The sequence below is a fragment of the Pongo pygmaeus genome, chromosome 3 (genome assembly GCF_028885625.2).
Source record: "Pongo pygmaeus isolate AG05252 chromosome 3, NHGRI_mPonPyg2-v2.0_pri, whole genome shotgun sequence".
Lineage (NCBI taxonomy): Eukaryota > Metazoa > Chordata > Mammalia > Primates > Hominidae > Pongo > Pongo pygmaeus.
The window spans coordinates 2,632,198-2,657,005 of NC_072376.2; the positions used below are offsets into that span (position 1 = coordinate 2,632,198).

Consider the following 24,808-nt stretch of genomic DNA (forward strand, 5'->3'; position numbering starts at 1 on the left):
CACTTGGCCCCTCCCGCATGTCCCCCTTTCCTGCTGTACTTCTCTTCCTAGCACTTATTTCTAACATACTATGTATTTTACTTACTCATTTGGTTTGCTTTCTTCTTCATTAGAATATAAACTCTACAAAGACAGCTATTTTTATGGTTTTCTTTGTGCGGTTTTTTTGTTTGTTTGTTTTATCAGTACCATTTTCTTTGCTTTTTGTGGTGGTTTGTTTGTTTTCTCATTAAACTTTATCAGCTCTTCTTCCGATTCCAGCCCTGCTCTTGTATTTTAGCCTGCCTCTGCCCTTGGGAACAGGCTTCTGCTGTTTGCGCTGGTCCAGAGGCCAGCGGAAGTGCCTGTGGTTCCCTGCAGTTCGTCTTGCCTGGGTTGGAGGAGGATCTCATGTCCCAGCCCCCGGCTTGTCTTGGTAATGGATAGTTTGTCAAATGAGCCATTCTCTCCTCACCAGAAACAGTGACCTTGGGAACAGCAGAGGTGTAGTGTTGGCCTGCGTTTGTGGACTTGGGCCAGCTGTTGCTTTGTAGGTCAGCCTCTTTGTTGGAGCTGGCCTTTAAAAAAATAATATGATTTACCTTCCGTTAAGATTCACTCTTTTTTTACTTAAAAAATGTTCACTACCACAGTTAAGCTACAGAACATTTGCATCACCCCATAAAATTCCCTTGTTCCCCTTGGTAGTCACTTCCCTTCCCCTGTCCTAGCCTCTGGTAACCACTGACCTGAATTTTTTTTTTTTGAGACAGAGTCTTGCTCTGTCACCCAGGCTGGAGTGCAGTGGCACAATCTTGGCTCACTGCAACCTCCGCCTCCCGGGTTCAAGCAATTCTTATGCCTCAGCCTCCCCAGTAGCTGGGACTACAGGCGCGCGCCACCATGCCCAGCTAATTTTTGTATTTTTGGTAGAGATGGGGTTTCACCATGTTGGCCATTATGGTCTCGATCGTGATCCGCCCGCCTCTGCCTCCCATAGTGCTGGGATTATAGGCATGAGCCACCTCACCCGGCCTGACCTGATTTTTGTTCCTACAGTTTTGATTTTTCCAGAGTGTCACATACACTTCTGTAACTTGCATAATGCTTTTGAGAGTCATCCAAAATGTTTCATGCATCCGTAGTTTCTCTTTTTTATTGAGTAATTGTACAGATAAACCAATTTATGCGTTCACCAATTAATTGATGGATGTTTGTGTTGTTCCCCCGTTTGGGCTATTTTGAAAAAAGCTGCTATGAACATTATTTTTCTTTCTGTGGACATCCTGCTGGATTGATTTGCTAAAGTTATGTTAATGATTTTTGCATCTGTGCTCATGAAGGCTGTCTGCAGGCCTCTTGTCTTATAGTGGCCTTCGGGGTCTCATAAAATGAGTTGGAACATGTTCCTGTTTCTTCTCCTTTCTGGAAGACTGTGTTAGAATTGGTATTATCATCTCTTCCTTAAACGTTATTGGTTCTTGCTTTCTGTTTCTCTTGTTCTGTTTGGTCAAATGCCAGACAGTGTGCAGAGAGCATCAGGCTGAGGTTGTTTCCTGTTGTGTACCTGGGAGGCCAGGTCAGTCCAGTAGGCCTCAGCTGGGCTGTCTCTAGCACTGTGCGTGCTCGTGTGGGCCTGTAGAGGGGAGTCTCTCTCTACTTCCTCCTTGGCAAGGTCTCCGATGGTGGCATCTTCTCAGTTCCCCCCTCTAGCCTGACTCTTGGGCAGCTCTGTGCTCACGGCCTTGGGGGCAGCTTTCCCAGCGAGCCCACCTCTGCCCGGTGGCAGCCGGACTCTGCCTTGTATCTGCAGGGGTCTGACCGGCCCCGTGTCTTGTGCTGGTCCTGGCCTGAGTGTGGCACACATCTTTCTCCAGGACAAGGAGAAAGGCATGTTTCCTTCCTCTCCGCTAGTGGATTAGCTGGAGACTTGGGCACAGGTCTCCTGGGAATGAGTGGGAACATTCCTTTTGGGGCTTTCCAGGGGTTAGACTCCCACACTTGACACTCTCAACCTTTCAGAATTTGTTTAAAGTTCAACTGTTTTTTTTTTTCTAACCACTTTTATGGCCTCCTTCCACTTACCTTCCTCTGTCAAAGGTGAAACAGTAAGTGTGTCTCCTTCTCCCTGGAGGGGCTGCTGCACTTAGTTGTGTAGTTCCCTCCGGCAGCCTGGTCACTTCGGCTCTCCGATGGCCCAGAGATAGGATTTTATCAATTGTCCTGCTCTGGCACTCCCACAGCTTTCTGCATCCAGAGGGGAAGTGGGGCTGAATTGCTGTCTTCTAGATAAGCATTCTGTTATCAGCAATTGTAGGAGAATATTGGTGGGAATTTATCTTAACATCCTGCCTGACAGTTGCATGTTGCAAATTTCTCTGGAGACCTCTTCTTCCAAGATTGACCCATCCTAGCATCACGTCCTAGACATAGTCATGCCTGGAAACCTAAGAAATCTCCATTTCAAACTTTCATCTTGATCATTGTCTGTCTTTGTAGCTCACTTGCTTGTCTTCTTTTGCCATAGTTTTTTGTTTGTTTGTTTGTTTTTTGAGACAGAGTCTTGCTCTGTTGCCCAGGCTGGAGTGCAGTGGTGAAATCTCAGCTCACTACAACCTCACTTCCTGGGTTCAAGAGACTATCGTGCCTCAGCCTCCCGAGTAGCTGGGACTATAGGCATGAGCCATCATACCTGACTAATTTTTTTTTTTTTTTTTTTAAAGACACAGGCTCGCTCTGTCACCCAGGCTGGAGTGCAGTGGTGCGATGTTGGCTCACTGCAACCTCCGCCTCCTGGGTTCAGGCGATTCTCATGCGTCAGCCTCCCAAGTACCTGGGACTATAGGCGTGCAACACCACACCTGGCTGATCTTTGTATTTTTAGTAGAGACAGGGTTTCGCGATGATGGCCAGGCTGGTCTCAAACTCCTGGCCTCAAATGATCTACCTACCTTGGCTTCCCAAAGTGCTGGGATTACAGGCGTGAGCCACTGTGCCTGACCTGCCATAGTTCTTTGACCTCATCCATCCCTATCAGTCCATGGATTCCATTCCTGTTCCGTTTATCACGTCTCCCTGACCTCACTCCTAGGAGCCTGAGTTCCCGGACTTGGCACTGTGGCTCTTCCGTGGCTCTCAGGCAAAGGCCCTGAACTTTTTTTGGTTATGCTGGTCCAGCCCTATCTCTTCCCTCCATGTGGCAGAATATTCATGGAGAAAATTGCTGGCCTCAGTTTACTGCTTCCTCTTCATAACTTCATGACTGCAAACCATGCATGGGCATCTAGTGCGTTTTTCTGGCTTAAGTACCTCCCCAAACTCCTTGGCAGGAACCCTTCCTTTTCCTTGCTTCTTAGACTACGTGTAACCTCTTTACCCATCCCTTGCTCAGATCAGCTATTGACCTTCGTGCTTCAGGGAGAAAATCAAAGCTAACACTGGGCACCTCCCTGTATCACCCCCAAACCCCCATAGCTGAGGGCATTTTCTCCTCTCTTTCCTCTCCAAGGCCCGCCCCCACTGGGCTTTCAAGTGCCCATCTGTTTTCATCTTCTTCAAGACTTTGTCGCTTTGATTATTGTTTTCCTCTGCCTTGGCCCATGACCCATGGAATGCAAATACTCTGGGGCTACCCATTCATGAGTGACCCGCCTTTGGCCTCATCTCCCCTTCACAGCCATGTATGTCTCTAGGTAGATTTTAAAGTTGTGGTTCAATTTCTTTAATGGTTAAATCTTGTCAAGTTAGTTTTGGTAAGTTATATTCTTAGAAATTGTCAAAGTTGCCCGCCAACGTGGCACATGCCTGTAGTTCCGGCTACACAGGAGGGTCGCTTGAGCCCAGGAGTTCTGGGCTGTTGTGCGGTATGATAGTGCCACTGTACTTCAGTCTGGGCAGCACAGTGAGACCCCGTCTCTTTTAAAACAAGAAAAAAAGAAAAATTGGCAGAGTTACTGGTATAAAGTTTTGTGTAATGGTCTCTTTTTACTTCTTACCTGATTTGTAGATTTGACTTTTTATTTCTTCTTCTTCTTCTTTTTTTTTTTTTTTTTTCTTTCCTGAGATGGAGTCTCTCTCTGTCGCCCAGGCTGGAGTGCAGTGGTGCAATCTCAGCTTACTGCAACCTCCGCTTCCCGGGTTCAAGTGATTCTGGTGACTCAGCCTCCCGAGTAGCTGGGACTATAGGCGCGTACCACCACGCCGAGCTAATTTTTTTGTATTTTTAGTAGAGATGAGGTTTCGCCATGTTGGCCAGGCTGTTCTCTAACTCCTGACCTCCGGTGATCCGCCCGCCTCGGTCTCCCAAAGTGCTGGGATTACAAGCCTGAGCCACCATACCCGGCTACTTTTTTATTTCTCATATTTGTGCTTTCTTTCTTTTTCTTTTAAACTAGTTTTATTAGAAGTCTGTCAGTTTTGGCCCAGCACAGTGGATCACACATGTAACCATAGTCTTTGGGAGGCCGAAGCAGGAGGATTGCTTGAGGCCAGGAGTTCCAGACCAACCTGGCTAACATGGCAAGACTCTGTCTCTATTAAAAAAAAAAAAATTATAAACCAAAAAAAGTCTGTCAGTTTTGTCTTTTCAAAGAAGCAGCTTTTAACTTTTAAAATACTTCTACTTTGTTTATTTAATTAATTGTTGCTTTTTATTATTATTATTTTTAAGATAGATTCTCGCTCTGTTGCCCAGGCTGGAATGCAGTGGTGTGGTCTTGGCTCACTGTAACCTCCACCTCCCAGGTTCAAGGGATTCTCCTGCCTCGGTCTCCTGAGTAGCTGGGACTACAGGCATGTACCACCGTGCCCAGCTAATTTTTGTATTTTTAGTAGAGACAGAGTTTTGCCATGTTGCCCAGGATGGTTTCGAACTCCTGACCTCAAGTGATCCTCCTGCTTCGGCCTCCCAAAGTGCTAGGTTGACAGGCGTGAGCCACTGCACCCAGGCAATTATTGCTATTTTATATACATACATGTGGTATATATTAATATTTGATTGGTAAATGCTATGGTGAATGTGATTTAAAAAAAAAAAAATTTTAGAGGCCCGAAAGAACAGTACAAAGTTAATTTCCTCTGGCTCTCTCTCTTTATCCTCTTTGCCTTCCCAGAGGCCTCCACTGTTGGCAGATGCTTGAATCTTCCTCTAGAGATGTTCTGTTCTTTTTTTTTTTTTTCGAAGATGTTCTGTTCTTTTTTTTTTTTTTCGAGGCAGAGTTTCGCTGTTGTCTCCCAGGCTGGAGTGCAGTTGTGTGATCTCGGCTCACTGAAACCTCCACCTCATAGGTTCAAACGATAATCCTGCCTTAGCTTCTGAGTAGCTGGGATTACAGGCACGTGCCATCAACCCAGCTAATTTTTGCATTTTTGGTACAGACAGGGTTTCACCATGTTGGCCAGGCTGGTCTTGAACTCCTGACCTCAGGTGATCCACCCACCTTGACCTCCCAAAGTGCTGGGATTAGAGGCGTGAGGCTGGCCATGTTTTTTGTTTTGATTTTTTTATTTTTGTTTTTGGTTTTTTTTTTTTTGTTTGAGACGGAGTCTCGCTCTGTTGCCCAGACTGGAGTGCAGTGGCGCAGTCTCGGCTCACTGCAAGCTCCGCCTCCCGGGTTCACACCATTCTCCTGCCTCAGCCTCCCGAGTAGCTGGGACTACAGGCACCCACCACCACGCCTGGCTAATTTTTTGTATTTTTAGTAGAGATGGGGTTTCACCATGTTAGGCAGGATTGTCTGGATCTCCTGACCTCGTGATCCACCCGCCTCGTCCTCCCAAAGTGCTGGGATTACAAGAGTGAGCCACCGTGCCCGGCCTTTTTTTTTTTTTTTTTAACGAAGTCTCCCTCTGTCGCCCAGGCTGGAGTGCAGTGGTGCCATCTCAGCTCACTGCAAGCTCCGCCTTCTGGGTTGACGCCATTCTCCTGCCTCAGCCTCCCGAGTAGCTGGGATTACAGGCGCCCACCACCATGCCTGGCTAATTTTTTGTGTATATATATATATATATATGTATATATATATGTGTGTGTATATATATATATGTATATATATATATATTTTTTAGTAGAGACGGGGTTTCACCGTGTTAGCCAGGATGGTCTCAATCTCCTGACCTCGTGACCTGCCCGCCTTGGCCTCCTGATTGCTGGTATTACAGGCATGAGCCACCGCACCTGGCTTTTTGTTGTTGTTGTTGTTTTGTTTTTTTTTTTTTTGAGATGGAGTTTCACTCTGATTGCCCAGGCTGGAGTGCAATGGCATGATCTCGGCTCACCGCTACCTCCGCCTCTTGGGTTCAAGCCATTCTCCTTCCTCAGCCTCCCTAGTAGCTGGGATTACAGGTATGCACTACCACGCCCAGCCGATTTTTTTTTTTTTTTTTTTTTTTTTGAGACGGAGTCTTGCTCAGTCACCCAGGCTGGAGTCCAGTGGCGTGATCTCGGCTCACTGCAAGCGCCGCCTCCTGGGTTCACGCCATTCTCCTGCCTCAGCCTCCCGAGTAGCTGGGACTACGGGTGCATGCCACCATGCCCGACTAATGTTTTTTGTATTTTTAGTAGAGATGAGGTTTCACTGTGTTAGCCAGGATGGTCTCGATCTCCTGACCTCGTGATCCGCCCACCTCGGCCTCCCAAAGTGCTGGGATTACAGGTGTGAGTCACTGCACCCAGCCAATTTTCATTATTTTCTAGTTTTTATTATTTCTGTTTTCACCCGTGAATTATTTAGAAGTATGTGTAAGTATCCAAACACATATCTCTTGAATTATTATTATTATTATTATTTTGAGACGGAATTTCACTGTGTCACCCAGGCTGGAGTGTAGTGGCACGATCTTGGCTCACTGCAACCTCTGCCTTCTGGGTTCAAGTGATTCTCATGCCTCAGCCTCCTGAGCAGCTGGGATTACAGGTGTTTGTCACCACACCCAGCTAAGTTTTGTATTTTTAGTAGAGACGGAGTTTTACCATGTTGGCCAGGCTAGTCTCAAACTCCTGACCTCAGGTGATCCGCCCACCTCACCCTCCCAACGTGCTGAAATTACAGGGGTGAACCACCACGCCCAGCCACTTGAATTACTTTTAATCATGTTGACTTTTAATTTAATGCTGTTATAGTTGAAAATCATGGTCTCTATGATAGTGATTCCTTATTAATCAGCTGTATTTGCTAGTTCTAATACATAGTTACTTTTTAAAAATATTCTATTTGTGCTGGAAAATAATGTTTTCTCTGGGTTTAGGTGGAAGGCTCAGGACCTTATTAATTGTGTTCTTAAATCCTTCTGTGTTTCCGTGGTTTTATTGCTTTTTTGGTGCTTAATCTGTCAATTTCTGAGTGATATTTAAAATCTCCTACTATGAATGTGTCTTTTTCCTTTCTTCCTTAAAAAATTTGTTTTTGCTTTACATATTTCAAGACTGCTGGGTAGAATACAGGTTGAAATTATTATTAAGTCTTGGTGTATCGTTCCTGTTACTGCATGGACCCCATCTGTGGTCGTGCCTTTCTCCTGAAGGGTGTTGTTTTCTGTTTGTTTAGCTATGAGCGCTCCCTCCCATTCTTTTTTTTGCACATCTGCACATCCTTTTAATTTTGATTTCTTTGTGTTAGTCTGTTTAGGTGTTCTCATGCAGTATATATAGAGGTAGACTTTATGTGGTTTTAACTGAGAGTCTGCTTTTTTTCTTTTTTCTTTTTCTTTTTTTTTTGGTGGCAAGGTCTCTCTCTGTCACTCAGGCTGGAGTGCAGTGGTGCAAAAACAGCTCACTGCAGCCTCGACCTCCTGGGCTCAAGTGATTCTCCCAGCTTAGCCTCTCGAGTAGCTGGGACTACAGTTGCACGCCAACAGTCCTGGCTGATTTTTTTTTTTTTTTTAATTTTTTGTAGAGATGGGTCCCTACTGTGTTGCCCAGGCTGATCTTGAACTCCGGTGCCCAAGCAATCCTACCGCCTTGGCCTCTCCAAGTGCTGGCATTACAGGTGTGAGCCACCACGCCCAGGCGAGAGTCTGCATCTGAATGGTGAAATCAATCCTTGTCACTTACTGTAATGGTTAATATATGTGGGGTTATTTCTGCTACCATGCAGGTCAAAAATCAAGTGTTGCTGTTAACCCAGATCCCTTCTTGAACCCCTTCCAGTCATCACCCTCTTGCACCAAGTTCACACTTGCTGGCTGCTCCTAGTACTCACTCTTACTTTTCTTTGTTAGTTATATCACCTAAGCATCTACCCACAAATACTGTGGTACAGTTTTCCTGGTGTTTTGAATTTTACAGAAATGTAATCGTACTGTTTGTGTTATTTTGTGTCTTATTTTGCTCAGCATTATGGTTGAGAGTCATAAATCTTGTTTCTCTATTTTCATTGCTAGATGCCATCCTCCTTTGTGAACATGTTGCATTTTAGTTGTTTCCAAATCTTGCTGATTGTGGAGCACACATGACATTCTGTTGTCTATAAATAAAAGGAATTGCTGAGCCATAGGTGGTTTATATACTTGACTGATTCCATGTTAAGATTGATAGCGTGTTTTTAAATGAAAACTATTTTCCAAAAACAAGAATGGTTTAGTAAGTAGGGCCGGGCATGGTGGCTCACGCCTGTAATCCCAGCACTTTCAGAGGCCGAGGTGGGCGGATCATCTGAGGTCAGGAGTTCGAGACCAGCGTGGCCAACATGGCAAAACCTCGTCTCTACTAAAAATACAAAATTAGCCCGTCATGGTGGCACATGCCTGTAATCCCAGCTGCTCGGGAGGCTGAGGCAGGAGAATCACTTGAACCCAGGAAGTGGAGGTTGCAGTGAGCTGAGATCGCACCACTGCACTCCAGCCTAGGGGACAGAGCGAGACTCTGTCTCAAAAAAAAAAAAAAAGAATGGTTTAGTAAGTAGAGTGGCAGTGTTTTGTATATTTTGCAAACCTCTTTTTTTTTTTTTTGAGACAGTGTCTCACTCTGTCACCTAGGCTGGAGTACAGTGGCATGATCTCAGCTCACTGCAACCTCTGTTGCCTGGGTTCAAGTGATTCTCCTGCCTCAACCTCCCATGTTGCTGGGATTACAGGCATTTGCCACTGCGCCCGGCTAATTTTTGTATTTTTAGTAGAGATGGGGGTTTCACCATCTTGGTCAGGCCGGTCTTGAAATACTGACCTCGTGATCCACCCACCTCTGTCTCCCAAATGTTGGGATTACAGGTGTGAGCCACCGCATCCAGCCTAACAAACCTCTTAATATCTGAATGATAGAACAAAGCTGGTTTCTTATATCTGCCTCTGTGTGGAACCTGTTGTGGTAGGTTGTTCTGATTGAAGTATTTGAAGAAATATTTTATTGGCTTTTTTAGAGAATTGTGGATATTTTTCTTTGATGCTATACCAAACCATGACAAGTTAGTTTCTCAAGGGCTAGGTGTAGTGTAGAAGCTAAAACCAATCAGTGGCTTTTCTCTACAGTGTTACGTGAAAGTCCATTGGTCTGTCTTGTCCTCTGAATGGATATCTTGCCCATGCATGGCTTGTAACATCACATGTTGGTTATTTTTAAAGTATTGGTTTACTAAGGTAGACAGATTTTCCTGATATTAATACTTTTCATCATTATTTTAAAAAAACATATTTGTTACAAAAAAATCATATTTGTTAATACCACCACTGATCTCATCAGAAAGTTCTTTAAATGTTGAGTTTTCAAGTCCACAGTGGCAGGTGAAAGTTTTCCAGAGTTCTAATTTTTGCTCAGAAAAATTATGATTATGAGAAAAGCTCAGATTTTATTATTGGTCACAAATAGTGCCAAATTGCCTTGAAGTGACGGACTCATTTTGTTCATTTTGGAAAATATCTGACAAATATCCAAGTCCAAATAACCATAGTTTGGCCCATCAGTCACTTTTTGAAGTAAAATTGACATTTCCACAGGTGAAGGGCCATTCAACTCACAATGCACAGTGAGATTCCTCGAGGCGGATTCTTCCTGGGGCGTGCCGGAGAAATGCTCTGTGTGTACTTCCCACTTCGTCACGCAGAATATTCAGAAGACTTGTGCTCAGGAGTTGAGATTTATGCAAAATAATTATTTTTATTGCATCAAGGACATTCTTAAGTGGAACTGGCTTTTTTTCCGCCTCACAGCTCAAGTGTGTGGCAGTGAAGAATGCAGTGGCCACTAGCATGCTTTGCTCTTGCTGTCTTCGTCCTTGCATTGGTGCTTCACTCTTTTCCCCACCATTGTTTTTGCCCTGTCAGTGTGAATGTCAGCACAGAGAAAAAAGCAGAGGACATTTTGGTACAAATTTGAAAATAGTTTTGATTCGTGGGCCTGCTGAAGGGTGTTAGGGTGAAATCCTATTTTGCTAGCCATTAGTAGTTAACCACAGATTTCTTGAAAGTTTCTCAACTTTTTTATATCTGTCTGGTGACATATTTAACATAGGTGTCAACCAGATTTTTTTTTTAGTATTTGGAAAATAATGCTTTCCCTTCTAATTCTTCATTATAGCTTTAACACTGAAATTTGTCAGAGAACTTAGTTAATTATCAATGATATGTTCAGGTTGGCAACTAGGCTTATAGCATGGCCTTAACCTCACTGCAGCTCTAGGCTATGCTGGACCATCTGAGTGGGGTCCTCGGACCACACTCTGAGAACCACAGCTCTGTTGGGTTGTCTTTTTCTTATTGACTCGTGGGATTTCTTTATATACACTCAGTAGCAGCTCTTTATTGGTTGTATGTGTTGCAGATATTGCCTGTTTCTTTTTTGTCTGTTTTCCACTATGTGATGGTGTCGCTTAATGAACACAGATTCTTTTTTTTTTTTTTTTTTTTTTTTTTTAACCTTGAGATACTACCAGGGCAGCCACTCACCACAGACCCTGCTGGGGTCTGAATGTGCACAACGCACTTCACATCCGGGCATGCAGCATAAATTGCAGAGTGTAAGGTGTAGCCAGCTTGATTTACTCCCAGATTAGTACTTCTTCAATCTACCATGTCTCCTTGTAGATTGATCTTAACCTAAAAATAAAAAAAATTTTTTTTAAATATCAAGAGGACTTCATTTTTCTTTTCTGTTTTCGAGACAGTCGCTCTCGCCCAGTATGGAGTGCAGTGGTGCAATCCTGATTCTCTGCAGCCTTCACCTCCTGTGTTCAAGCAATCCTTCTGCCTCAGTCTCCTGAGTAGCTGGGACTACAGGTGCGCACCACCATGCCTGGCTAATTTTTTTATTTTTAGTATAGACGGGGTTTTGCCATGTTGCTCAGGCTGGTCTCAAACTCCTGGGCTCAGTCAGTCTCCCTCTGTCACCCTGGCTGGACCTCAGATGATCTGCCTGCCACGGCCTCCCAAAGTGCTGGGATTACAGGGGTGAGCCACTGCACCCAGCCAAATATGATAATGAGCCAGGGGTAGTGGGAAGCATATTTAGATCATGGGCAGGTCAGCAGTATGCCCATGGGCTTTGCCACCAGAGTCCTATGTCCTGGTGTGCCTCGGTACACTGTTTGCCGTAGGCTTTGAGGAGAGTGTTGGTTGGCTTAATAACATTCTATCTCGGGCCCCCGGAGGTAGGCCACTGAAGGAGAAATTCAGATAAGGAAGAGAGGTGGGATGGCTGAGACCCGGAGGTGAAGGAGAGATTCAGATAAGGAAGAGAGGTGGGATGGCTGAGACCCGGAGGTGAAGGAGAGATTCAGATAAGGAAGAGAGGTGGGATGGCTGAGACCCGGAGGTGAAGGAGAGATTCAGATAAGGAAGAGAGGTGGGATGGCTGAGACCCGGAGGTGAAGGAGAGATTCAGATAAGGAAGAGAGGTGGGATGGCTGAGACCCGGAGGTGAAGGAGAGATTCAGATAAGGAAGAGAGGTGGGATGGCTGAGACCCGGAGGTGAAGGAGAGATTCAGATAAGGAAGAGAGGTGGGATGGCTGAGACCCGGAGGTGAAGGGAGAGAGAGGTGGGATGGCTGAGACCCAGAGGTGAAGGAGAGAGAGGTGGGGCTGAGACGTTTCTGCATAGCCCTGCAAGGGGACAGGCTCCATAATAGTCAGGACCAAGCCTGTGTTGAACTTAGCAATTTGGTTTCAGCTCATCATTGATCTGTCTCTTTAAAATAATGTTGTTAATTTGAATTTCACCTTTTTTTTTTTTTTTTTTGAGACGGAGTCTCGCTCTGTTGCCCAGGCTGGAGTGCAATGGCACAATCTCGGCTCAGTGCAAGCTCCGCCTCCTGGATTCACGCCGTTCTCCTGCCTCAGCCTCCTGAGTAGCTGGGACCACAGGCATCCACCACCATGGCTGGCTAATTTTTTTGTATTTTTCTTAGAGGTGGAGTTTCATCGTGTTAGCCAGAATGGTCTCAATCTCCTGACCTTGTGATCCACCCGCCTCAGCCTCCCAAAGTGCTGGGATTACAGGCCTGAGCCACCGTGCCTGGCTGAATTTCACCATTTTAAAAATATTTCACTTTAAACCACCTTGAGTTTTTACATTATATAAAGGCTAAAAGACATATTATGTTGCATTTTAACATTTGCATATGTTTAACAAAAAGAGTTTTAGTCTGGTGAAAGATATGGTGAGGGGATGGCACTTTGGGGTAATTATTTTTTCTTTAAAGGGCCCTGAACTCAAGCATCCTGTCATAAAGAAGATTACTCGGCAAGTAGTCTTAAGTTTCTATCTATTTTTCTGTTTTCAAGGCTGACTGTTTTAGACTCCATTTTGATTATGGGCATTAGCAGTTATCTTTATTCTCATATATCATATTATTAAAATGTAAGTTGCATTTTACACTAAGGAACCGGGTTCTCCAGTAGTTATTATGCTCATAGATTAATCAAGGCATATAGTCCCAATTAAGCCATTTAAGAGTTTGCTGGCCTAGGCCGGGCACGGTGGCCTAGGCCGATCACGCCTGTAATCCCGGTACTTTGGGAGGCGGAGGTCAGGAGATGGAGACCATCCTGGCTAACACGGTGAAACCCCGTCTCTACTAAAAATATAAAAAATTAGCTGGGTGTGGTGGTGTGCGCCTATAGTCCCAGCTACTCAGGAGGCTGAGGCAGGAGAATCCCTCTAACCTGGGAGGCTGAGGTTTCAGTGAGCTGAGATTGCGCTACAGCACTCCAGCCTGGTGACAGAGTGAGACTCCGTCTCAAAAAAAAAAAAAAAAAAGAGTTTGCTGGCTGGGCGCAGTGGCTCACTCCTGTAATCCCAGCACTTTGGGAGACCGAGGCAGGTGGATCACCTGAGGTCAGGAGATTGAGACCATCCTGGCCAACATGGTGAAACCCCATCTCTACTAAAAATACAAAAATTAGTTGGGCTTGGTGGCGGGTGCCTGTAATCCCAGCTACTCAGGAGGCTGAGGCAGGAGAATCGCTTGAACCAGAGTGTTGAAGGTTGCAGTGAGCCGAGATCACGCCACTGCACTCCAGCTTGGCAACAGAGCGAGACTCTGTCTCAAAAAAAAAAAACAAAAAAAACAAAAAAAACTTGCTAGTATTTGTCATTATCTTGAATTGTTGCCCAATGGTTACTATGCCTATAGATCAATCAAGGCATATAGTCTCAACTTAAAACAGCCATTTAAGAGTTTGCTAGTATTGGTCCTTACCTTGAGTGCTTTGCCCTGTTGGGTTTTAGGTCATATTAGAAACATACAGATTTCTTTGCAGTGAACTTCATGAAAGTAGTTGCTAATTGTCGGAACTACTAAAAATTGCCAGATTGACTTGAGTTAGGCTTACAGAAAGATAAGCTGAGTGGTGATCTTTGGCTTTTTTCCTTTAGCATAATGCTTTTGAGAGTCATCTCTGTTGTTGCATGCAACAATAGTTAATTCCTTTTATTTCTGGGCAATAATCCATTGTGTGGATAAACCACAATTTGTTTATCCATTCACCAGTAGAGAGATGTTTGTATTTTCCAGTTTGGGCTGTTATGAGTAGAGCGACTAGGAACATTTGAGAATCAGTCTTTTTTTTTTTTTTTTTTGAGATGGAGTTTCGCTCTTGTCACCCAGGCTGGAGTGCAATGGCGCGATCTCAGCTCACCACAGCCTCCGCCTCCCAGGTTCAAGCGATTCTCCTGCCTCAGCCTCCCAAGTAGCTGAGATTACAGGCATGCACCACCACGCCCAGCTAGTTTTGTATTTTTAGTAGAGACAGGGTTTCTCCATGTTGGTCAGGCTGGTCTCAAACTTCCAACCTCAGGTGATCCGCTCGCCTCCGCCTCCCAAAGTGCTGGGATTACAGGCATGAGCCACCGTGCCTGGCCGAGTATCAGTCTTTTAAGTGGATGCAGTTTACTTCTCTTTGATAAACACCTGGGAGTGGAATTTCTAAGTCCTATAGGGTAGGTGCTCATACTGTTCTGCAGCCACATATGAGAGTTCCAGTTGATCTTTATCTTTGCCAAGTGCTGGATATTGGCAGTCTTTACTTATAGCCATTCTAGTGGTTTGTAGTGTTATCCTTCATTATAGTTTTAATCTGCATTTTCTATTTATCTGTCTGTCTGTCTGTCTGTCTATCTATCTATCATCTATCTATCTATCTAATCTATCTATCTATCTATCTATCTATCTATCTATCTATCTATCTATCTATCTATGTCTAATTTGAGACAGAGTCTCACTGTGTCGCCCAGGCTGGAGTGCAGTGGCTCAATCTCGGCTTACTGCGGCCTCCACCTCTCAGGTTCAAGCAATTCTCTTGCCTCAGCCTCCCATGTAGCTGGGACTACAGGCGCCAGCCACCATGCACAGCTAATTTTTTTTTGTATTTTTAGTGGAAACGGGGTTTCACCATGTTGGTCAGTCTGGTCTTGAACTCCCTACCTCAGGTGATCCACCTGCCTCAGCCTCCCAAAGTGGTGGGGTTACAGGCATGAGCCACCACGCCCGGCTTAATCTGCATTTTCTTAACAACTTGTTGAGTATCTTTTCATGTACCTATTTTCCATTTGTATCTCTTTGGTGAAGTGGCTGTTCAAATCTTCTGCTCATTTTTATTGAGTTGTCTTAATGAGTTGTGAGATATTTTTATATAATCTCAATACAAGTCCTTTATTAGACAGGCTTCACAAACATTTTCTCTCAGTGTGTAACTGGCATTTTCATTATACAGCACTGTCCTCTGAAGAGCAAGAGATTTATATTTTGATTAAATCCAATTTGTGTGTGTGTGTGTGTGTGGTTTTTTTTTTTTTTTTTTTTGAGACGGAATCTCACTCTTTCGCCCAGGCTGGAGTGCAGTGACGCTATCTCGGCTCACTGCAAGCTCTGCCTCCCGGGTTCACGTCATTCTCCTGCCTCAGCCTCCTGAGTAGCTGGGACTACAGGCGCCCGCCACCATGCCCGGCTAATTTTTTGTGTTTTTAGTAGAGACGGGGTTTCACCGTGTTAGCCAGGATGGTCTCGATCTCCTGACCTCGTGATCCGTCTGCCTCGGCCTCCCAAAGTGCTGGGATTACAGGCGTGAGCCACCGCACCTGGCCCCAATTTGTGTTTCTAAATGATTTTGTGCTTTTGTGTTCCATGTAAGAAATCTTTGCTACTCAAGGTTATAAAGATTTTTTGCCCTGGCCGGGCGGTAGCTCACGCCTGTAATCCTAGCACTTTGGGAAGCTGAGGCGGGTGGATCACGAGGTCAGGAATTCGAGACCAGCCTGACCAACGTGGAGTAACCCCGTCTCTACTAAAAATACAAAAATTAGCCGAGATGGTGGCGCGTACCTGTAATCCCAGCTACTCGGGAGGCTGAGGCAGGAGAATCACTTGAACCCAGGAGGTGGAGGTTGCAGTGAGCCGAGATTGCACCACTATACTCCAGCCTGGGTGACAGAGTGAGACTCCATCTCAAAAAAACAAACAAAAAAAAATTTTTTTTTTGCTGTTTGTTTTTTTCTGTCTTAATAGTTTTAGCATATACATTTAGGTCTATGAGCCACCTTGAATGAAGCTTTTATCTGTTGTAAGGGTTAAGAGTCATCTTTTTTTGCATATTGATATCCAGTTGTTCAGAACTATTTATTGAAAAGACAATTTTATCTCATTGAATTACCTTGGGACCTTTGTCAAAAATCAGTTGGTTCTGTATGTATGGATCTATTATTGGTTGCTGTGTTCCACTTTACATATATTCCTATTCCTTTGCCAGTACCATACTATCCTGATTCTTGAAGCTATTTATAGTAAGTCATGAAATTACGTAGATGTCTACCAACTTTCTTCTTTTTCAAAAGTGGTTTGGATATATTAGATCCTTTGCATTGCTATGTAAACTTTAGAGCCAACTTGTCAGTTTCTACGGAAAAGCCTGTTGGGATTTTAATTGGCATTGTGTTGACTCTATAGATCAGTTTGGGGGAGAATTGAAACCTTAACAATATTGAGTCTTCAAGTCTATGAACATGGTATAACTCTTCATTTATTTAGATCATTTAAGTTTATTTTCAGCATTGTTTTGTAGTCAGTGTATTAAAAACCCTAGTAGTCAGTGTATTAAAAACTTTCCGGACAGGCACGGTGGCTCATACCTGTAATCCAGCACTTTGGGAGTTCTACGCAGGTGGATTGCTTGAGGCCAGGAATTTAAGACCAGTTTGGGTAACATAGTGAGATCCTGGTTTTACAAAAAATAAATACATTTTCCCAAAGTATTTTATATTTTCTTGCTATTTTAAATGTACTCTAAAAAGTTTCAATATTTGTTTATTGCTAGTACATAGAAATTCAGCTTTTTTTTTTTTTTTGGATATTGGCCATGTGTACTGTAAAAACTCATTTATTAGTTCTATGGGCCTTTTGGTAGATTCCTTTGGATTTTCTTTCTTTCTTTTTTTTTTTTTTTCTGAGACAGAGTTTTGCTCTTGTTGCCCAGGCTGGAGTGTAATGGCGCGATGTCGGCTCACCACAACCTCTGCCTCCTGGGTTCAAGCAATTCTCCTGCCTCAGCCTCCTGAGTAGCTGGGATTACAGTCTTGTGCCCCCATGCCTGGCTAATTTTGTATTTTTAGTATAGAGACGGGTTTCTCCATGTTGGTCAGGCTGGTCTCGAACTCCCGACCTCAGGTGATCCGCACGCCTTGGCCTCCCAAAGTGCTGGGATTACAGACATGAGCCACCCTACCTGGCCTTTTTTTTTTTTCTTTTTTTTTTTTTTGAGACAGAGTCTCGCTTTGTAGCCCAGGCTGGAGTGTAGTGGCACAATCTTGGCTCACTGCAACCTTTGTCTCCTGGGTCCCGGTTCAAGCAATTCTCTTGCCTCTCAGTTTCCCGAGTAGCTGAGATTACAGGTGCGCACCACCATGCACAGCTAATTTTTGTATTTTTAGTAGAGACGGGGTTTCACCATGTTGACCAGGCTGCTGTTGAACTCCTGGCCTCATGATCCACGTGCGTCAGCCTCCCAAAGTCCTGGGATTACAGGCCTGAGCCACCGCACCCGGCCTTCCTTAAAATTTTCTATGTAGATGATCATGTCGTCTGCAAATAATGTGTTTCTTACTTTGCAATCTGTATGTCTTCATTTTTTCTTGCCCAATTCCACTGACTAGTTCTTCCAATGTGAGATTGAATAGGAGTGGTGTGAGTAGGCATCCTCTTGCTCATGATCTTAGGGGAAAGCATTTGGTCTTTCATCATGTAGTATAGATCAGATTGAGTAAATTTACTTATATTTTTAGTTTGCTAAGAATTATCATTATGAATAGATATTGAATTTTGTCATACTCTCTACATCTGTTAAGATGATAACAGTTTTCCTTTTTTAGTTAGTGAAATAAATTATGGTGATTTTCAAAATGTTGGAAAACCTTGCATTCCTGGGATAACTCACATTTGGTTGTGATGTATTATCCTTTTGCTAGGTTGCTGGATTGGATTTACTAATGTTTTGTTAAGGATTATTGTGTCTATGTTCATGAAGGATATTAGTCTATAATTCTTGTCTCACATCTTTGTGTGGTTTTGATGTTAGGCTAATACTTCATTATAAAATGAGCTAGGATGTATTTTCTCTTTGATTTTCCAGAAAGGAAAAGTTTGTGTAAAATTGGCATTATTTCTATCTTAAGTGTTTGGCAGAATTCACCAGTAAAGCTGTCTTGGTCTGAAGTTGCCTTATTGGGAAGATTTTGAACTACAAGTTCAATTCATTTGATAGAGGTTGTCTGTTTCTTTGTTAGTGAACTGTGCTAGTTTTTGTCTTTAAGGAAATTTGCCCATTTTATATTAAATGTTGTGACATAGTTGTTCAGAATATTTATTACCTTTTTAATTTCCATAGGATCTGTAGTGATTGCTTCCCTCTTCTTTTTATTCCTGATACCAGTTTTTTGAGTTTTGTCTTTTTCCCCCTAAGACTGGCTGGATAATTTAACTGATCTTTTCCAAGAACCACATTTTGTTTTAATTGCTTTTCCATTTTCTTTTTTGTTAATTTTGCTCTTTATTAATTTCATTCCTCTACTTATTTTTTTTTTTTTTTTTTAAAAGCAGTCGAAGCGGTGGGAGTCAAGAAGGAACAAAGAAATCTGTACTGGTTGTGAACAGTTAGTTATCAACAGCACTGCATTTGTACCAGCCTGTTTGTTACCAACAGCATTGCATTTGTACCAGCCTGTTTGGGTTTCTTAAGGTGGAAGTTTACATCATTTTATTTGAGACCTTTCTTCTTTTCTAATGTGTTTAATTCTATACATTTCTTTTAAAATTTGCACCAATCACACAGGATCTATAAATTTCTGTCTAAGCATTCCTTTAGCTGCATCCCACAAATTCTGGTTTTTCATTCTACTCAAAATATTTTATAATTGCCTTTATTATGATTTGTTCATTGACCCATGTTTTGTTCAGAAGTATGTTTTTATTTTATTTTTTATTATTATTTTTTTGAGACAGAGCCTCGCTCTGTCACCAGGCTGGCGTGCAGTGGTGCAATCTCAGCTCACTGCAACCTCTGCCTCCCGGGTTCAAGCAATTCTCCTGCCTCAGTCTCCCAAGTAGCTGGGACTACAGGTGTGCGCCACCACGCCCAGCTAATTTTTGTATTTTTTGTAGAGACAGGGTTTCACCATGTTGGCCAGGATGGTCTTGATCTCCTGATCTCGTGATCTGCCGGCCTTGGCCTCCCAAAGTGCTGGGATTACAGGCACGAGCCACCGTGCCCGGCCTATTTTACTTTTTTAGACAGAGTCTCAGTCTGCGCCCAGGCTGGAGTGTAGTGGCGCGATCTCAGCTCACTGCAACCTCTGCCCCCTTTGGTTCAAGCGATTCTCCTGCCTCAGCCTTCTGAGTAGCTGGGATTACACGTGCACACCACCATGCCCGGCTGATGTTTGTATTTTAGTAGAGACAGTGTTGCCCAGGCTGGTCTCGAACTCCTGAGCTTGGGCAATCCGCCCGCCTCAGCCTCCCAAAGTGCTTGGGTTAAGGCTTGAGCCACCGCGCCCGGCCGAAACTTCTAAATGTAACTATGGATTGGTATATTTATTTCAATTTCTACTTTAGGTATTTTGAGCTCTGTTGTTATTTACCATTTAGCACTGTTATTTCTAATTGTTGAATCAATGCCACCATCATCATCAGCAGCATCAGCATCTCCCTCTTTGTTGTTACTAATCTTTGTTGTGAAGCAAACTTTGTCTTATACTGAGAGCCACCTAGCCTTTTTTCATTAGTATGTACATGGAATATGGCTTCCCAACCTTTCTTTTTAACCTGTCTTTATCATCTCTTGTAGCTTAGGAGCTCTTGCTTTTTTAAAGTCCAGTCTGACCTTCTCTGCTAATAATTGTAGTATTTACACTCTTTCTATTTAATGTAATTAGTGATCCGTTTGGGTTTAAACATACCATCTTGCATTTTTTCTCCTATTTTTCCCATCTGTTATTTGTTACTCTTCTTTTAAATGAATTGAATTTTTTTTTTTTTTTTTGAAACGGGGTCATACTCTTGTCGCCCAGGCTGGAGTGCAGTGGCGCGTGATCTCTGCTCACTGCAAGCTCCACCTTCCAGGTTCACACCATTCTCCCACCTCAGCCTCCTGAGTAGCTGAGACTACAGGCACCCGCCACCACACCCAGCTAATTTTGTTTTTGTATTTTTAGTAGAGACACAGTTTCAACATGTTATTAGCCAGGATGGTCTCGATCTCCTGACCTCATGATCTGCCCACCTTGGCCTCCCAAAGTGCTGGGGTTACAGGTGTGAGCCACTACGCCCGCCCAATGAATTGAATATTTTAGGTGGCTGGGTGTGGTGGCTCTCGCCTGTAACCCCAGCACTTTGGGAGGCCGAGGTGGGTGGATTACCCAAGCTCAGGAGTTCGAGACCAGCTTGAGCAACACGAAGAAACCCCGTCTCTACTAAAATACAAACATTAGCCGGGTGTGGTGGCACACGCCTGTAATCCCAGCTACTCAGGAGGCTGAGGCTGGAGAATTGCTTGAACTTAGGAGGCGGAGGTTGCAGTGAGCTGAGATCGTGCCACTGCACTCGAGCCTGGGCAACAGAGTGAGACTCCATCTCCAAAAAAAAAAAAAAATTAAAAGAAAAATATTTTTTGACCCATGTATTTGGTCAGAAGTATGTTTTTATTTTATTTTATTTTATTTTATATATATGTATATATATTTTTTTGAGACGGAGTCTCACTCTGCTCCCAGGCTGGAATGCAGTGGTGCCATCTCAGCTCACTGCAACCTCTGCCTTCCGGGTTCAAGCAATTCTTCTGCCTCAGCCTCCCGAGTAGCTGGGATTACAGGCGCCCACCACCGCACCCGGCTAATTTTTGTATTTTTAGTAGAAGTGGGGTTTCACCATCTTGGCCAGGCTGATCTCAATCTCCTGACGTCGTGATCCGCCTGCCTCACCCTCCCAAAGGGCTGGGATTACAGGCGTGAGCCACCGTGTCTGGCCTATGAATATTTTAAACTCTTTCATTTTGTCTCCTGTTGACCATACTACCTATATTTCTTTTTCTTTGTTTTATAATTTTTTAGCTATAGCTTCCACTTTTCAGCCTGTACTCTGAAAGAATAGTATACCACTTCACATGTAATGTAAGTACCTTAACAGTGGTATACTTGGAGCGCCAGCATTTCTGGTGCTAATGTAGTCGTGTATTTTTCTTATGTGTATTATACACCTCAGCATACATTGTCATGTTTTTTTTTCCTTGCTTTAAATAGCTAATTATCTTTTAAAAAGACCTTATAAATAAGTTCTTGACCCACATCTTTATCATGTGTGGTGCTCTCCATTCCTTTGTGTAGATCCACATTTTCATTTGGTATTATTTTCCCTCTGTCTCAAGAACTGCCTTTAACGTTTCCTGTAGGCCAAGGTAGCTTCTGTTTGAAAGCTTTTATTTTGCCTTTGTTTTAAAAGATATTTCTGTTTGGAATTTGAGGTTGTTGGTCATTTCTTTCATGGCCTCCCCAGTTTGTGATGAGAAACATGTCATCGTTATCTTTGCTCCTGCATATGTAAGGTGACTCGTTTTCCTCTCTGTGCTTCTGAGATTTGCACTTTGTCACTGGTTTTCAGCAGTTTGACTGTGATGGGCCTCAGTGTGCTTTGCTTTGTGTTTAGTGTGCTTTGGGTTAATTGAGCTTGCAGTGAGTGTGGGCTTACATAGTATGAATTTATAGTTTCATCAAATTTAGAAATATTTCAAGTATTTCTTCACATAGTCCCCTTTTTTTCTGGGATGTTAGACATCTTGAGTTTGTCCTACAAATGCTTTGTCCATTTTTTCAGTTTTCTCTGTGCTTCATTTTGGATTTATTTATTTATTTATTTATTTATTTATTTATTTTGAGACAGAGTCTTGCCCTGTCACCCAGGCTGGAGTGCAATGGTGCGATCTCGGCTCACTACAACCTCTGCCTCCTGGGTTCAAGTGATTCTCCTGCCTCAGCATCCTGAGTAGCGGGGATTATAGGTGCCCGCCACCATGCCCAGCTTTTTTTTTTTTTTTTGAGACGAAGTTTTGCTCTTGTTGCCCAGGCTGAAGTGCAGTGGTGTGATCTCGGCTCACTGCAACCTCCACCTCCTGGGTTCAGGTGATTCTCCTGCCTCAGCCTCCTGAGTAGCTGGGATTACAGGTGTGTGCCACCACACCCGGCTAATTTTGTATTTTTAGTAGGGACAAGGTTGTTCCATGTTGGTCAGGCTGGTCTTGAACTCCTGACCTCAGGTGATCCTCCCACCCTCGGCCTCCCAAAGTGCTGCGATTACAGGTGTGAGCCACTGTGCCTGGCCAATTTTTGTATTTTTTTGTAGAGGTGGGGTTTCACCATGTTGGTCAGACTGGTCTCGAACTCCTGACCTCAGGTGATCCACCTGCCTTGGCCTCCCAAAATGCTGGGATTATAGGCGTGAGCCACCGCACCTGGGCTGGATTACTTTTATTGCCTGTGTTTAGGTTTATTGGTATTCTGATCTGCTTAATCTGCCAAGTCTATTTAGTGTATTTTTTTCTTTTATGTCTTATTTCTCAGCTCTGGAAGTTTCATTTGGTTTACTTATTTATTGACATCTTCAGTTTCTCTTCCCATCATGTTTATTTTTCCTCTGTTTCTTGAACATATGGAGTTTCTTTATAATTGCCAATTTCAGATTCTCGACTGTTAGTTGTATCGTCTCTATTTTTGGGGGGATCTGTTTCTTTTTTTCTTTTTTATTTTTTTGAGATGGAGTCCTCACTGTGACACCCAGGCTGGACTGCAGTGCTGTAATCTCGGCTCACTGCAACCTCCGCCTCCTGGGTTCAAACAATTCTCCTGCTTCAGCCTCCTGAGTAGCTGGGATTACAGGCACGTGCCACCATGCTAATTTTTGTATTTTTAGTAGAGCTAAAAATACTAATTTTTGTATTTTTAGTAGAGATGGGGTAATTTTTGTATTTTTAGTAGAAATGGGGTTTCATCATGTTGGCCAGGCTGCTCTCGAACTCCTGACCTCAGGTGATCCGCCCGCCTCTGCCTCCCAAAGTGCTGGGATGATAGGTGTGAGCCACCGTGCCTGGCCTGGGGAATTTCTTTCTTTCTTTGTTTCTTTTATTTTTTTGAGACAATGTCTCTCTCTGTCACCCAGGCTGGAGTGCAGTGGCACGATCTAGTCTCACTGCAACCTCCCCTTCCTCGATTCAAGCAATTCTCCTGCCTCAACCTCTCGAGTGGCTGGGATTGCAGGCTTGTGCCTCCATGCCTGGCTACATTTTGTATTTTTAGTAGAGATGGGATTTTGCCATGTTGGTCAGGCTGGTCTCGAACACCTGACCTCAAGTGATCCACTCGCCTCATCCTCTGAAAGTGCTGGGATTACAAGCGTGAGCCACTGCACCTGGCCTGGGGGATCTGTTTCTATTGATTGGCTTTTCCTCCTTCTTAAGAGTCATTGTCCTGCTTTTGGTTTTGTTACTGGATGCTGGACATTGTGAATTTTACATTGTTAATTGCTGGATTTTGTTATTTTTCTTTTAAATTGTGTTAGACTTGGGTGAAACATGACTGAGGTTAAATCTGTATATGATGAGTGCTATAATGGGACACATTTAAGGATTTAATATGTAGTCATCATGTACCCTATTTTAAGACTTACCTTCATCTCTTATCTCCAGGAAATGTTGCTTTCAAGTTCTTGATTGCTCTTCTGAGTGTACTGCATTCCAGCCATGATCATAGGCGCTGATGTACCATAGTGAGCAAGTAGATAGGTTCTGGCTCTCATGAACTGATATTCCAGTGTTGAAGACACATAAAAAAACAAGAACACAGTAGAACACCAGGATTTCAGATAGCAGTTTAATAGAGGAGATTAACTGGGGTGTTTAGGTTGATGAGTAAGCCAGAGCTCAGGAGATGGGCACCGCGCTCATAATCAGAAGAAGCACATTTTTAACATAAAGAATAATTACCAAGTGGCAGGGTATGGTGGCTCATGCCTGTAATCCAGCACTTTGGGAGGCTGAGGCAAGCGGGATCACCTGAGGTCAGGAGTTGGGAGACCAGCCTTGTCAACGTGATGTAACCCCGTCTCTACTAAAAATACAAAAATTAGCCAGGAGTGGCGGTGGGCTCCCGTAATCCCAGCTACTCAGGAGAATCGTTTGAACCCAGGAGGCAGAGGTTGCAGTGAGCCGAGATCACAGCATTGCACTCCAGCCTGGGCAAGAAGAGTGCAACTCTGTCTCAAACAAAAAAAAGGAGTAATTAATAAGTAGCGACAAGTCAGCCACCCAGATCTGTTAAGTGAATGCTAAAGAATATGGCCAGGGCAGATTTAGGGAGCAGCCACTAACGGGAGCTTAGGGAGGGGACTCAAGAAAGGAACAAACTTGGAAGAGGCCCTGACATGGAAGGGGTGTCGTTATGCCCCACTGGGTAGCAGAGAGGCTCCCTGAGGTCCTGCAGGCTGGGACTGAGTGCTGGAGAGTGCGTGCCTCTCAGTCCCCCACACACCACTGATGAGGAGCTGCCTTAGGGTAAGAGCAAGATGAGAAAAGCACAGGAACCTGGAGGGAGACCCCTTCTTCTTCAGTGTACCTGTAGCACCCTCCACCCACAGGACCACACATTGTACCTACCTGCTGGCAGAGGAGAAATGTTTACAGGGTGCAGCTCCTTCATTGTAAGTGTGGCGAAGAAGGGTGGATTTGGAGTTGAGAGGCAAAAAAATTAATTGACTCAACCAGCCTCCTGGAGTAGGTGATCTTTTTGCTGAGGCCTGATGGGACAGTATTCTACAGTCTACCAGAAGCCAATCATAGGCTCACTGGCTAAGGGTACGAGGCAAAGGGAGCAAGGGCAGT

At 43.9% G+C, this 24,808-nt stretch overlaps 1 protein-coding gene across 8 annotated transcripts in view; it reads left to right on the top strand.

Annotated features, from left to right (window-relative positions):
* FAM193A (family with sequence similarity 193 member A) overlaps nucleotides 1-24,808 on the top strand; it is a 195,522-nt gene that overhangs the window by 60,598 nt on the left and 110,116 nt on the right. For 4 of the 8 annotated variants that reach the window (XR_010126197.1, XM_063664417.1, XM_063664419.1 and 1 more), the window contains exon 3: nucleotides 7,869-7,961. The exons of the other annotated variants lie outside the window; for them this stretch is intronic. Coding sequence is in view for 3 of the 4 variants with exons in the window: in XM_063664417.1 (XP_063520487.1) it covers nucleotides 7,869-7,961 (93 nt within the window). In the remaining variant the exon portion in view is untranslated. The remainder of the gene's footprint in view (nucleotides 1-7,868; nucleotides 7,962-24,808) is intronic. 8 annotated transcript variants of the gene reach the window in all.